At 45.9% G+C, this 15,658-nt stretch overlaps 1 protein-coding gene across 12 annotated transcripts in view; it reads left to right on the top strand.

Annotated features, from left to right (window-relative positions):
* Positions 1 to 15,658, top strand: part of LOC115660055 (uncharacterized oxidoreductase YjhC-like) — an 86,791-nt gene that overhangs the window by 2,773 nt on the left and 68,360 nt on the right. Inside the window, exon 3 of one of the 12 annotated variants that reach the window (XM_030581076.1) lies at positions 4,169 to 4,431. The exons of the other annotated variants lie outside the window; for them this stretch is intronic. Coding sequence (XP_030436936.1) covers positions 4,411 to 4,431 — 21 coding nt within the window. The 5' untranslated portion in view covers positions 4,169 to 4,410. The remainder of the gene's footprint in view (positions 1 to 4,168; positions 4,432 to 15,658) is intronic. 12 annotated transcript variants of the gene reach the window in all.

The raw sequence follows: 15,658 nt of genomic DNA on the forward strand, positions 1-15,658 counted from the left end.
GTGGGTTTTGGCCAGTGGATCTGAGAGCACACTTTCCAACAGCTAGCAGTGTTGTAATTGTAATTGTCCTCCTGGTGGTGATAGTCAAGGATATTGAGGAGCAGTGTCTAATCCCAGCTCCTTGTTAGACACATCAGGAGCCCACTCTGCCATTATGTCCTCTTCAGTTTAACTGTGTCAGTAAACCAAATTTTGTTATACAAATGCCAAACTGCCCCCCCACCCATCATGGTACTATGAGCATGAGATTTCCTGCGCTTAGTTTTTGCTCTGCTGTCCACTTCTGATTAGTGCTGACAGCAGTGAGTGCTGGAGGAGTGGCCATGGTACAGAATTCTCCCATGCAGCAAGGTGCCTGCAGTTGTTAGCTTAGCCACAGTCCTGGCAGGAGATTTTCAATGTGTGGTGCTTGCTAATCTCACTTGTGGAATGTCCCACTGATCTTGCTAATGACTTCGTTTTGGGAGTACTGGGCAATGGCATGCAGAGACCCAAATCTTCCACACATGCTGTTTAACATACAGTCAGTTGCTAATAAGACAATTGCCACCTGTATTCTGGTAATGGATAAGATGCTTGGCCTTTTGTGTATTACTAAAACAAGCTGGCGGATCCTGTTAGTCCTGTGATGACTTGGTTTGCTCCAGTGGAATAACCAGTGCAAATGTAAGACTCCGGAGGATCAGCAGGAGTCTGTGGCTATGGCTTTTGCCTCTGCACCTTGCAGGGTCCCAGAGCCCAGACTCCAGTCTCCGATCAAACATCTACACCACAGTTAAAAAGCCCCACAGCCTGAGCCCTGTGAGCCTGAGTCAGCTGACATGGGCCAGCTGTCGGTGTTTAGTTGCAATGTAGACATACTCTCAGACAGCAATGACAATTATCTGTGTACTAGAAGAATGTCTTCCGTGGCTGGTTAAAGTCAGTGACAAGACTTTAGACCTATTATTACAAGAAACTGTTAATGGTTTTCATGTTGAGGGCAACAGGCTGTCCATAGTCTTACAAACAGCATTTGACTTGCTCTGGAAATTCACCAACTATATCGCAGCCGTGAATATTTTGTTTAAATGGAAGATTGAAAAGGTGGTGGTGGGTTTTGGTTTGCAGGATTCCTATCCATCTGGCTTCAGATCTCAGAATGGAAGAGAGACTTATTGTATTGACAGTTGATCTCAAGTAACAATGCCCAGCTGATTCTACTAATTATTTCTGCTTTTTAATGCCATTCACCACTGAGGTTTTTACCCTCCTGTAGGGTCTTGTAGGGATAGACAAAATGACCCTTCAGTGGTTGGTTCCTCCCTCTGTACAAGATACAGAGGATAGTATTGGGCAACTGCTGCTCCTTTCCAAGGCTCTTGCACAGAGAGTTCTTGATGCCCCTCCTGATCAATGTGTATATGAAGCCACCAGGGGAACTAGTGTAACATACTGGGCTGAAATATCATCACTATGATGTTAGTGATAGTAGCTAGAGGAGAGAATCTGATCAGTGTCCATGCTAATTGAATGGTTTTTGCCTGCTTCTTGCCAATATGCTTTGCAGGTCTCTGGCAGGCCTATTTGGCACATTGCTGTCCCTGAATTCTTAGTGCTTTTGAGGCGATGAGAGTCCCAAAGTCTCTTCGGATCCGCGAGAGGGCTCTGCTGCTTCCGGTCCAGTCCCGAGTTTAGCGTTCTCTTACGTTTCCTTGTTGGTACCCCTGAACTGGCCACCTGTCTTGAGATTTATACCTTCACCAAGATAATATCATGGTTCCATAAAAGGAGATATTTGCCTCTTTGTTTTGCCATTGGCTGTTACTCATTCTCACTATCTCACTCATTCCTGACATCAATCGATTTCATGTTCATAAGCATGAATACAACTGATTATATAGAGCTATGCAGATTTAAGCAAGCATGTAACATCATTGAGGCTTTCCTCGGCTCGTAGCTTAGTAATGGCGTAACAGGATACAGTTCAGCCCACACCTTAAAGAGCAAATGGGGGTGGGGGACACTTCTGGTTACAAGAAGCGCAGTTTGTGACTGGCTGGGGAGTTTAACTTCAATGTTACCCACCAGTCTTGGGAGTATCTGCTCTCCCTTTGCAGCTTTCCCTGACCTTGGTATTTCCGGTGAGGGCTGCCCCAGGCACCTCTGTGCCACAACATCTTTGACATGCTTCCAGGTCCAGATCAGGCTGGTCAGGATTTTTAAACCTTGAATGATCTGGGCTCAAGTTGTCTGAGAGACCTCTTGTCCTATACTCCATCACAGCAATGGAAATCATTTGGGATACAGTTATTCTCTGGAGCCAGTGGGAGGGTGTCCAAGGTAGAGGGTCTCCACCTTTTGAATTTGCTCCACTTGATGGTTCAACAGAGCTTGGGTTTGTTGAGCTAGATATTCAATGTCAGACTTAATTATCTGATCTGATGCTTGATTGCTTTTGTTTGCCAGCTTGGGTTTTATTTTCATTAATTTTGTTGCAATTTAAAGATCATTTCCTACAGTAAGTGGTGTGGTGTTTTATTCAGTCAGGTTTTAAATACTCTAAATGATGTGGCTTTAATGAGGAGATATTTCTACAACCTGTTAAATGATTCAGGATTTTTTTCCTGAAATTTAGCCTAAAATTTTCTTTGCTAAGTTTTCTTTCCTGACTCCTACGTTAAAGTGTTAGCAGTGTTTTGAATATGTAAAATGCTGTGTTGTTTTTATTTTATTGTTGCTAATAGTGACCCCTTGATTTAGGCTTCCTAAACTTACCCATTATGAAAGATTTTTGTGGTCTCTTTTTGAGGAAACACTAAGCCCTTCATTGTGAGCAGCAGGTCTTTGGAATTTGGCATGCCAAAACCCTGGGCTAGAGATGTGCCTTTCTCTTGTTCAGGGTGGATAAAATTTGCTTTTTTTTTTTTTTAAAGAGGGGGTATTTAAATCAGATTTTTTTAATTTGAAATTTAAAATTAAATTTGAAATTATGATTAAGGTAAGCCCTTAATTTATTGTAAACTTAAAAAAATTATTATAGTAAATTTAAAAAAAATTAAGCAATATGTGTTTGTTAAATTTTAAAGAAAATCAAATTGCTGAACTGGTGCAAGTCACTGGCTAAATTCTTGAACTAGAATTAGCTGAAGTGCTAAACTAGCTTTTAACAGTAGTAGCCTTTTCTGCAAGTGTGGAGAGAATGTTTTCAACTGGTGACTATAATTCATTCAAAGAGGCCAGTGGGAGTTGAAAAAGCAGAAAAGCTTGTTTCTTCTTCCAATCTATGAGTAAAAAAACAGCTTTGAGAGGAGATCTAGTAGTTCTAAAATCTTGAAGGATGTTTCTGGTCATCACGATCAGTTCAATTTATTAACTACAGATGATACTTTGTTTAATTAATCACGTAGTCTTAAATGCAAAACATGTTTTGATGAACATTCCTTCTTAAATGTGCCAGATATATGAGACTTTATTAGTTAAATAAAACTAAATTGCTGGGTTTTGTGCATTTTAATTGAATTTAAATTTCAGCTTGACAAAAATCACAAGTTAAAAAATTAGGGCATGTCTACACTACAAAGTTAAGTTGACGTAAGGCAGCTTATGGCGACCTAACTGTGGAGGTGTACCCACCGCAGTGCTCTTCCTGCCGCTTTAACTCTCCTGCTACACCGACCTGGAGGAGAGGCAGAGCTTTTTGCAACCTAGTTAGACTGAGGAAGTGTCCGTTTAGACATTGCTTATTTTGCCTTAAGTGGCTTCCAGGAGCTGTCGTGCAGTGCTGGTCACCGTTTTCAACTCCACTGCCCTGTAGCCAGGTAGAACATCCCATCCCCTTTAAAGCCCCAGGAAGTTTTGAAATTGCTCTTCCTGTTTGCTGGGCATGGAGAGCTCACCTAGCAACTGCCCAATTGACTGCTGGCTCCATGCAGAAAATGTGCTTCTGCCTGGAGTACACGGGAGATGGTGGATGTCCTAGGTCTGTGAGGAGAGGAGGATGTGCAACCGCAGCTCTGCTCCAGCCGCAGAACTTTGATATCTATGGCAAGATCGCTTGGAGCATGGTGGAGAAGGGCTGCGGCTGCGACACGCTGCAGTGCAGCGTCAAAATCAAGTTGCTGAGGCAGGCGTACCGGAAGGCAAATAGACACTCTGGTGTGGAGCTGTAAACATGCTGCTTCTACAGAGACCTGCATGCCATCGTTGGCAACAACCCTACCTCCACCCCCAAGAGCCCTGTGGGTACTTCAGGGCTGGAGTTGCTGGTCACCAGAGTGAACACAGAGGACGACATGTTGGATGAAGAAATGGAGGCGGAGGAGAGTGAGAGACAGGCAACAGGGATACCCAGTGGCATGGAGAATCAGGATCTCCTTTTGAGTCCTGAGCTGTCTAGCCTGTCCCCACAGGCCAACCCTGGCAAGCCGGATGCAGGGGAGGGAAGTTCTGGTAAGCACTCTGCTTCAATACTGCAGAGACACATCTGCTCACGTACTGCTTTTTTAATTGGGCTACAAGAGGTAGTGAAAAAACCAGCACAGAAACAGTTATCTGCTTCTCATTCTCCTGTACAGGTAGGCAGGGGGGCCCTGCAGAAAAGTTTGTTTATGTGCAATGGGATATCCCATGAATTTTCCATAGAGATCTGTTGGAAAGTTTCCTGGAGGTAATCTGCAATCCTCTGCTGAAGATTTTTTGGGAGGGCTGCTTTGTTTCTTCCCCTGTGGAGGCCACTCAGTAATTACCTCAGCAGGCAGGATAGCAGCACACAGGGCAGCAGCATACAGTCCCAGGGTATGGCTACACTGGAGAGTTGCAGCGATGGGGGTGGGTTTACAGCGCTGCAACTTACTCACTGTCCACACTTGCAAGGCACATACAGCTCTGCACCTCCCTGGCTGCAGCGCTGGCTGTACTCCTGCTCTGCCTGGGGAATAACGATTGCAGCGCTGGTGATGCAGCACTGCTCCGCCAGTGTGGCCACCAAAAGCGCTGTAATTGGCCTCCAGAGTATTCGGAGGTATCCCAGAATGCCTGTTCAGCCACTCTGCTCATCAGTTCGCACTCTACTGTCCTGGCCTCAGGTGACCCGCCCTTTAAATGCCCCGGGAATTTTAAAAATCCCCTTCCTGTTTGCTCAGCCAGGTGTGGAGTGCAATCAGAATCTTTCCAGGTGACCATGCCTCCATGCGCCAAACGAGCCCCAGCATGGAGCAATGGCGAGTTGCTGAACCTCATCAGTGTTTGGGGTAAGGAAGCTGTGCAGTCACAGCTGCGCTCCAGCCCTAGGAATTACGATACCTATGGGCAGATCTCAAGGGCCATGCTGGAAAGGGGCCATGACCGGGACGCGATGCAGTGCAGGGTTAAAGTGAAGGAGCTACGGAGTGCCTATTGCAAAGCCCGCGAGGGAAACCACCGCTCCGGTGCTGCCCCCATGACCTGCCATTTTTACAAGGAGCTGAACGCGATAATTGGGAGTGACCCCACTGCCAATCTGACGACCATGATGGATACTTCAGAGCGGTGGGGGAGAGTAGGAGGGGGAGGGGGAGGAAACCGAGAGTGAGGGTACTGGGGTGGAGGGAGACACCCAGGAGGCATGCAGCCAGGAGCTCTTCTCAAGCCAGGAGGAAGGTAGCCAGTCGCAGCAGCTGGTACTTGAAGGACAAGCAGAGGAGCAGGTTCCCGGTAAGTGGCTTTTATTTTCAGGATGGAAATGTTTCGGGAGAGGAGGGAGGGTTAGGGCTGCATGCATGTGTAACCCTTTTGCCCCTCTGAGTTGGCAGCAACAAAGGCCGGGTTCAGTATCCAGGGGTTCCGTTTCAGTAACACAATGCATAACCGGCTTGAGCCCCCACCCAGTGACCTGGAACACTTACATTCCACACACCCCTGGGCGCCTGTGGGAGGCAATACTTCCCCTCTCACAAGCATGGAGTCTGAGTGTAGCAAAATCTTTTTAATAAAGGAAGGAAACAATGCGGCATCCCACTGGAGAAACACCACAAAGAGGATTATAACATAAACCATAAACAAACAAACAAACCCCAACCCCAGGTATGTTTGGCAATGTCCTTTTCCCCTTAGGGTCTTAAGTCCAATCACCCCAAAGTCCAACAACCCCAAAGTCTCTGGTCAGTGCCACCCCAAAATTCGAGAGTTTATCTGCAGAGAGTTACCCCCCCCCCAGCCTGGGTGGAAAGGGGGGGGAAGTCCACACGGGGTTAAGGGGCACATTATGTGGGCCAGGGCCAACTGCTCCGCCTCTCCATGGAGTTCTACAGCCTTCACCACGACCAGCTCCACCACACCAGCTGTGCCGCTCCTCCAGCTGTCCCTGCAAACTGCTTCAGTCCGCTCACTGTTCCATGGGCTGCTCCAACATGCTGCAAACTGCTCTGCTCTGCTAGCCACTTAACTAGTGGGGGAGCCTGAAGACCTATTGTTAACACAGCACTCTGTGATCTCAATTCAGCTCTTTCAGTGATTTCAGCTCTTAGCAGGGGAGCCCTGGTGCTAGTGCACCATTGGCCCAACATGAATTCAGCTCAGCAGTCTCTAGATGGACTTCTAATAGAATCAAAAATTAGCTCTACTCTTTAACATTGGAGAGAGGAGGATGTGCAATTGGTGTTCCAGGCCCTCAAAAGAGGCCTATACAATCAGGTACACACAATCAGTCCCCAGCCTCTCTCAATTCATGGGGTTTTGGAACCAATGTCCCATGTTTAGCAAGTACCACCCAACTGAGGTTAAGTCATTTCTGTCACAAAGCAGTCCCATCCCAAGCTGCTGTGGGGTTATGCTAAGTAGGGGGGTGGATGCCAATGCAAATTCTTAAAATTCTTTCCACACTCTTTACAATTCACCACCAGATGTCAGGGTAGTGCTCATCCTGACTCTGCTTACACATGCATGCCTAGATGTGGAATAGCCCATTGATGTGGTCTAGCATGTCATGGTAATCGGCCTCGGTAATCTCTTCAAACATTTCAGCCAGAGCGTGGGCAATGCGCTTGCGCAAGTTTATAGGGAGAACCACTGGTCCTTGTCCCAGTCAGGCTAACGCGTCTGAGCCACTGTGCCGCGAGGGGTGCGGGGACCATTGCTGCCGACAGGCAAGCTGCATACGGACCAGGGCGGAATCCGCATTGCTGTAGAAGCTCCTCCCGCTCTTCCCAGGTGACCCGCAGCAGTGAGATAGCTTCCAGGATTAACTTCTGTGGAAAATGTTGGGAGACTATTCAGTGTAGATGCCGCCTGCAGCAGTTTGCTTTCCCCAACGCACAGAAACCCCTGCACATCCCTGAAGCAATCAGTCCCCCTTACTCACCATTTCGTGGCTCCTGTGGGTTATGTGCGCTCTGTTTGGTATGGGAAAAGTATGCTTAAGTGAAGACTGTAAACTCCATTGTGTGGGAATAACTGGGTGAGATTATAAACAATGCAGCTCTGTTAACTGTTGCCATTTTTGCCTTTCAAAAAGTGTCCTTGACTGCTCGACTGCCCGTATCATCAACTGCTCAGAGGCTACAAAACCTCGGGAAGAAGCCACGAAAAAGCAAAGAAGACATGCTGAAAGCAGTTATGGATCACTCTGCCAGAGAGAGTAAAAACTGCAGGACTGGAGGAAAAGGGAAAGCAGGCTCTGCCAGAGAAACGCAGCGGCTTAGAAGAAAAGCACAAAACAGCTGATAAGCATCCTGGTGCGCCAAGCGGACTCTATCCAGTCACTCGTAGCCCTGCAGGCAGAGCACTACCATGCCGCCCCCCGCAAGCCCCCATCCCAAAGCTCTTTCCCTTGTGCCCCAATGTCAGCTCCAAACCCCCTTCTCCAGCATCCAGGTTCTTACCACCACCAGCTGCCCCCAACACCTGTACGTTCACGAACCAGCCCTGAGAACTACGACCCTTACCCTCTGCACTCAACCCCCATCACCATGCAGTATTAATCCTGAAGTGCAGCAGTCATTGCACAGCACTCCAGACAGGACATATTCAAACCTGTGACTGTACAGTTCACGCCCCCCTGCCCTTTTAGGTTCCCAAAATATTCTGTGTCTGTCAAGAAAGTTATTTTCCTTTCAATAAATGAATTCTTGGCTTTGAAAACAGTCTTTATTATTGCAGAAAGTGAAAGATACCGTAGCCTAGGAAAGAAACAGGCACTGCAAATCATTTCAGGAAAAACAGATTCCTACTAACATTGTAACTACTGCACTTCACTCCCGTGCAAGGCACCAAACATTACTGTTGGTTTTCAGCCTCAAATTCCTCCCTCAAGGCATCCCTAATCCTTGTAGCTCTGTGCTGGGCCTTTCTAGTAGCCCTGCTCTCTGGCTGTGCAAATTCAGCCTCCAGGCGTTGAACCTTGGAGGTGCATTCCTGACTGAATGTTTCACCCTTCCCTTCACAAATATTATGGAGGGTACAGCACGCGGATATAACTGCAGGGATGCTGCTTTCCCCCAAGTCTAGCTTCCCATACAGAGTTCTCCAGCGCCCTTTTAAACGCCCAAAAGCACACTCCACAGTCATTCGGCATCGGCTTAGCCTGTAGTTCAACCGGTCCTTGCTCCTGTCAAGCTTCCCTGTATACGGTTTCATGAGCCAAGGCATTAATGGGCAAGCGGGGTCTCCAAGGATCACAATTGGCATTTCGACGTCCCCTACTGTGATCTTCCGGTCTGGGAGAAAAGTCCCGGCCTGCAGCTTCCTGAACAGGCCAGTTTTCTGAAAGTGCATGCATCATGCACCTTTCCAGGCCAGCCTGTGTTAATGTCAATGAAACGCCCACGGTGATCCACAAGCGCCCGGAGAACCATAGAGAAATACCTCTTCCGATTAATGTACTCGGATGCTAGGTGGGGTGGTGCCAGGATAGGAATATGCGTCCCATCTATCATCCCTCCACAGTTAGAGAAACTCATTTGTGCAAAGCCATCCAGAATGTCCTGCACGTTCCCCAGAGTCACGGTTTTAGCAGGATGCGATTAATGGCCCTGCAAACTTGCATCAACACGATTCCAGTGGTCGACTTTCCCACTCCAAACTGGTTCGCGACCGATCGGTAGCTGTCTGGAGTTGCCAGCTTCCAGATTGCATTAGCCACCCGCTTCTCCACTGGCAGGGCAGCTCTCAACCTCGTGTCCTTGCACCGCAGGGTGGGGGCGAGCTCAGCACACATTCCCATGAAAGCGGCTTTTCTCATCCGAAAGTTCTGCAGCTACTGATTGTCATCCCAGATTTCCATGACAATGTGATCCCACCACTCAGTGCTTGTTTCCCGAGCCCAAAAGTGGCGTTCCACGGTGCTGAGCATTTCCGTGAATGGCAGCAGCAATTTAGTGTCATACACGTCAGACGACTCGATATCGTCAGACTCCTCACTGTCACTTTGGAGTTGAAGGAATAGCTCAACTGCCAAGCGTGATGTGCTGGCGACGCTCATCAGCAAAGTCCTCAGCAGCTCGGGCTCCATTTCCCACAGAAATCGCGCTGCACAGAAACCGTTGGGAGACTCACAATGGCGCCAAACGTGGACGGAAAAACAGTGACTGCTGGGATGTGAAGCGATTTGTCACGGGGCGTTGGGACAGGAAGCAGAGTGACCCGCACCCTTCCGTCCCCTTCCCACAACCCACGGCTCCAAAATGGGACTAGGTGCTCTGTGGAATAGCTGCCCATAATGCACCCCTCCCAACAGCACTGCAAATGTGGCCACACTGCAGCACTGGTAGCTGTCAGTGTGGCCACACTGCAGCGCTTTCCCTACAGCATTGTACAGGTGTAAGTGTAGCCATACCCCCAGTCTGCAGCTGGACCCTTGCAGCCTCGGTTAACCTCAGGCATGCACCAAAGGAAAGAGAGACAGATGCTCTTGTTGCTTGTTTGGATCAAGGGTATAAGAGCACTGACAATAACACCTCTATTGTTTTGTTAGCAGCTGCAGATGTGCCCTTGATGGTCTCCCACACACTGGCTGATCACCTCTCTCAGATAAGGAGGAGTAGAGCAGACATGTTCAAGGAGGTGCTGCAGTTGTCTGGTGCTTATGAGCAGAGAGCATGGAGTAAGGCAGTCACCATCCACTACATGCTGTTTTTCCAGCAAAGGGGTTTCCCAAATGTGGTGGAGTGATAAGGATGTATGTACCATCTATCTTGGGACCAGACAACTGTGCCCCAGAGTACATCAACAGAAAGGGCTACTTTTGTGTGGTATTGCAAGCGCTGGTGGACCACCAGGGACATCTTACCAACAACAATGCAGGAATGTCAGAGAAGGTGCATGACGCACACGTCTTTAAGAACACAGGGTTGTTCAGAAAGCTGCAAGCAGAGACTTTTTGTCCAGACCAAAGGATTACTGGGGCTGGGGAAATTTCAGTAGTGATCCTGAGAGATCCAGTCTACCTCGTGCTCCCATGGCTCATGAAGCCTTATGTCGGCCACCTTGACAGCATCAAGGAGCACTTCAACAACAGGCTCTGCAGGTGCAGAATGACCGTTGAATGTGCCTTTGGCCACTTGAAAGGCTACTGGCATTGGCTATTCATGAGATTAGACATCAGTGAAAAAAATACCGCTATGGCTATAGCTGCATGCTGTGTGCTTCATAATATCTGTAAAGCAAAGGGAGAGAAGTTTGTGCCAGGGTAGAGTCTCTAAGAAGAGCTCAACAGGGAGCTATACAACTCAGGCAGGCTTTGAAAGACCATTTTAATCATGAGCCACAGTAATGTGTGGTGTTTGTTGGGTGCCTGTCATTGGTTGTGGTTTTATTTTTATTTTTTTTTGTAGTAGTAGTATAACATTGCAAATGCACATATTGCTATTATCTGTGAATGTCAGCCCAAACCACTGTGTTGTGAACTAATAAAAGTGAATTAAGTTTCCATAAATAGACTTTTATTCCAAACACATGCAGATATACAGAAGAACCTCAGTTATGAACACATTGGGAATGGAGGTTCTGAATAACTCTCAAAATGTTGTAACGCTGAACAAAATGTTATGTATGTTCTTTCAAAAGTTTACAACTGAACATTGACTTAATACAGCTTTGAAACTTTACTATGCAAAAGAAAAATGCTGCTTTCCTTTTTTTTTTTTTAAATAGTTTGTTTAACAAAGTACCATACTTGCTTTTTCTTTGGTCTCTGGTGCTGCTTGATTGTGTACTTCCAGTTCCGGATGAGGTGTGTGGTTGACTGGGCAGTTTGTAACTCAGAGGTTCTACTGTATTTATAACTGAATGAAACTTTATAAATACAGGGAAAATAATCTTTGTTCTTTCCCCTTTAAACACATTCACCAACCCTGTCTCACAGATCAGTGTACATGCTGCTGTGATTGTTTATACTCTCTCACTTGGGTGGAGTGGTAGGGGTATTGCATCAGCCCTGCACACTGTGTGGAATGTGGGGTGGATGTAGGGAGGTCCCAGAATGCAGTTCTCTGGCCACAAAGGGAGGTGAGCGTGGATCTGTTGAGCTTAAAGGTCAGTAAGACTCTCAGGATGTCTATTTGCTGCTTGAGAAACACTTTCATCTCCTACTGCATGTCACTCTCCATTTCCTGCACTTTTCTCTTGCATGCACTATCTCTGTCCATTCTGTCTGTGAGCATGATCCTCCAAGCCCTCTGCTTGGTATCCATAGCATCAGAGGCTCGCAGGATCTCTTAGAACATGTCATCCTATGTTGTCTTCCTTCTCCTTACCTGGCTGAGCCTTTCTGCGGGTGTGCATGGAGAGACCCTTAACGCTATGTTTCCAGCTGTAAAAGTTACAATTAGGGCTTCAAGTGATTAAAAGAATTAAACTGCAATTAATCACATTAAACAATACAATGCTATTCATTTTAAATATTTTTGGATGTTTACTACATTTTCAAATATTATTTTCAATTCCAACACAATACAATGCCCACTTTATATTTTTTATTACAGATATTTGCACTTTAAAAAGGTGTTTTTCAATTCACCTCATACGAGTACTGTGGTGCAATCCCTTTATCATGAAAGTTGAACTTACAAATCTAGAAATATGTTTTAAAAAAAAACAAAAACAAAAACCACCTGTATTCAAAAACAAAACAAACAACGTAAAACTTTAGAGCCTACAAGTCCATTCGATCCTATTTATTCTGCCACTCGCTCAGACAAAGAAGTTTGTTTACATTGATGGGAGATACTGCTGCCTGCTTATTTACAATGTCACCTGAAAGTGAGAACAGGCATTTGCATGTCACTTTTGCAGCCAGCGTTGTAAGGTATTTACATGGCAGATATGCTAAACATTTGTATGCCCCTTCTGTGCTTTGGCCACCATTCCAGAGGACATGCTTCCATTCTGATGATGGGTTCTGCTTGATAATGATCCAAAGCAGTGCAGACTGACACATTTTCATTTTCACTCGCTAGACAAGGGACATGAGTTCCAAAACCCAGTGAATGGAGAGAGGTTGGGGACTGGTGTGTGTACCTGCTGATTACCCATGTGGAGCTCACTACACAGTTCATCATGTTGAACTTTTTTTCCTCTCTTTAAAAATAATAATTTCCTACTTTAAAATAAAAATAAGGTTGCAAAAATAAAGCACTAATATTTAGGAAATGCCAGAATTAAGGTTGCCTACGTAAACTTTGCTTCAGCCCCCTTGTGCTTATGCATCATCATAACTATTTACACGACCATTTTATATTTTTTTCCACAGGTTCCCTGCCTCATTCAGTGAATGATGCTCACTGTATGGGTACCTAATCAGTACTTTTTTTTTATCCTCATTCAATGAGAAGAGCAACAAGAATGATTAAAGGTCTTGAGAACATGACCTATGAAGGAAGGCTGAAGGAATTGGGTTTGTTTAGTTTGGAAAAGAGAAGACTGAGAGGGGACCTGATAGCAGTTTTCAGGTATCTAAAAGGGTGTCATCAGGAGGAGGGAGAAAACTTGTTCACCTTAGCCTCCAATGATAGAACAAGAAGCAATGGGCTTAAACTGCAGCAAGGGAGATTTAGGCTGGACATTAGGAAAAAGTTCCTAACTGTCAGGGTAGTCAAACACTGGAATAGATTGCCTAGGGAAGTTGTGGAATCTCCATCGCTGGAGATATTTAAGAGTAGGTTAGATAAATGTCTGTCGGGGATGGTCTAGACAGTATTTGGTCCTGCCATGAGGGCAGGGGACTGGACTCGATGACCTCTCGAGGTCCCTTCCAGTCCTAGAGTCTATGAGTCTATGAGTGTGGGACCTCATGCTTATTTACTGTACACCATCCAAACCCTGCACAGAATAAGAAATTTTCCCATGGGCATTTTTTATGGCATTCATTACTGTAGCACCTGCGTGGCACTGATTACTGAGTGTTAAAGAACTTAGATGGGGAACTGTGGCTGAGTTTAAGGCCAAAACTATTAAGTGCCCAACTTTGAATGCCCAGGGCCTGATTTTATTTCTGAGTGCTTAGTGTTTTTTAGCACTTTATGTATTCACAGCTCCCACTGGCTTCAATAGCAAAAGTGAGTGCTTGGCAGGGCCCATGTATCTCATGTTGGGCACCCAGAACATGAGGAACACACAGTGACCCTCGGGGAGAAGTTTGGTTTAAGTGACTTTCCCAGCATCAAGGAAGAACTATCTGGTGGAGGTGGGAATGGAATCATTTTCCAGGGTAGCATTCAGCTGCTTTAACTGAGTCCCCTGCCTCATTTGCTACTACCCACCTTCCAACTTCTGCAACAAACAAGGCTGGGGTCCTCCAGACAATAGCTTCCTTCCGTACACAACCCTGATTGAGTATCTGAGCAACATCTGTCCAGTGTACTAAATGAGGCAGGGGTCCTGTGACCAAAAAAAAAGGGGGCAGGGGGCCAGCATGATTGGAGCTGGGTTGTAATTGACAAACTTAAATCTGGCACGTCTACATTTCAATTGCTTCAATTTGCAATCTTAATGTTTTCTATGTAGTCTTTTTATATGTAAATGAGAGTAAGGTTTTACTGCTCTTTTGGCACTGCAGAAGCTGTCCAGCTTTGGAAGCCAGAGCTGGATTATTGTTCACACATCAACAGAACTGGCTTTGCCCTCTAGTGTCTTCAGATTCTGCTTCATCACACCTGTGCAAGCCCACTGAATGCAATATTCTATTCAGGTTCTTGTTGCAGCAGAGCTGTGGCAGAGGGTATAATTTTGAGGACAAGTGGTGTACAGATATAACTGGCAGTTTTGGGGGTATGGACTCTAGTGATGCACTAGGTTGATTTTCATATGTCTATTCTGCAATAAAAAAGCCACAGTGCTGAGTCTCAGCCAACTCAGGTGTACAGCTTGGACTGTTGAGCTAAACATTTGGGCTGGGGCTGGAGCCTGGACTCTGAGACCCTCTGCCCTATCACCTAGCTCCAGATCCGAGTAGGCTTTCATAGATCTAAAAAAAAATCTTTGGCTGACAAACTGAGCAGACTTGCTAGAGAGTAGACAAGAATAAATGTGGAGCTCCACAAAACCATTGTTAAAGTCATATTACAGAATATAATCCTCCCTTTGGCTGGATGAATAGCAAAAGGACCTTGCTTTCAGTCCGATGGAGGGGTTAGGTTTCACTTCTCTTTAGATTTCTATTTCTACCCGTTTCTCAAAGCAGTCAGCTGGTGTCTTCCAGCCCTGCTTCCACCAAGCTTGTCATGCCTGCATTGTGTTCAGATTTCAGGGGGTTGTGGAAGGAGGGGAAGTGCTCTCGCTAAGTAGCGCTCGCCTTTCTAATTTTGTCCCTACATACTTGTGTTATTTGTTTATATTCATCCTTTGTAATTTGATATAGTCTCCACTTTTTGTAGGACTTTTTATTTGTAGATCATTGAAGATCTCCTGGTTAAGCCAGGGTGGTCTCTTTCTATACTTCCTATCTTTCGCTCTTGTGCCCTTAATAATGTCTCTCTGAAAAAGTGCCAACTGTCTTTTATTGTTTGTTTGTTTCGACGGGGACAGGTGAGCAAACCCCACAGCTAAGTGGGGAACAAGACCTGGGAGATGGGTTGGAAACAGGAGGGAGCCCGGGCTATAATGGCAGAGAGAAAGGAGGGTCAGGGCAAAGCTGGGAGGCAAGATCAAACCAGTATCTTAGATGCCTATATACAAATGCAAGAAGTATGGGTAATAAGCAGGAAGAACTGGAAGTGCTAATAAATAAATACAACTATGATATTGTTGGCATTACTGAAACTTGGTGGGATAATACACACGACTGGAATGTTGGTGTGGATGGGTATAGTTTGCTCAGGAAGGATAGACAGGGGAAAAAGGGAGGAGGTGTTGCCTTATATATTAAAAATGTACACACTTGGACTGAGGTGGAGATGGACATAGGAGATGGAAGTGTTGAGAGTCTCTGGGTTAGGCTAAAAGGGGTAAAAAACACGGGTGATGTCGTGCTGGGAGTCTTACTACAGGCCACCTAATCAGGTGGAAGAGGTGGATGAGGCTTTTTTCAAACAACTAACAAAATCATCCAAAGCCCAAGATTTGGTGGTGATGGGGGACTTCAACTATCCAGATATATGTTGGGAAAATAACACCGCGAGGCACAGACTATCCAATAAGTTCCTGGACTGCATTGCATACAACTTTTTATTGCAGAAAGTTGAAAAAGCTACTAGGGGGAAGCTGTTCT

Source organism: Gopherus evgoodei, chromosome 11 (genome assembly GCF_007399415.2).
Source record: "Gopherus evgoodei ecotype Sinaloan lineage chromosome 11, rGopEvg1_v1.p, whole genome shotgun sequence".
In the NCBI taxonomy this organism is placed as follows: Eukaryota; Metazoa; Chordata; order Testudines; family Testudinidae; genus Gopherus; species Gopherus evgoodei.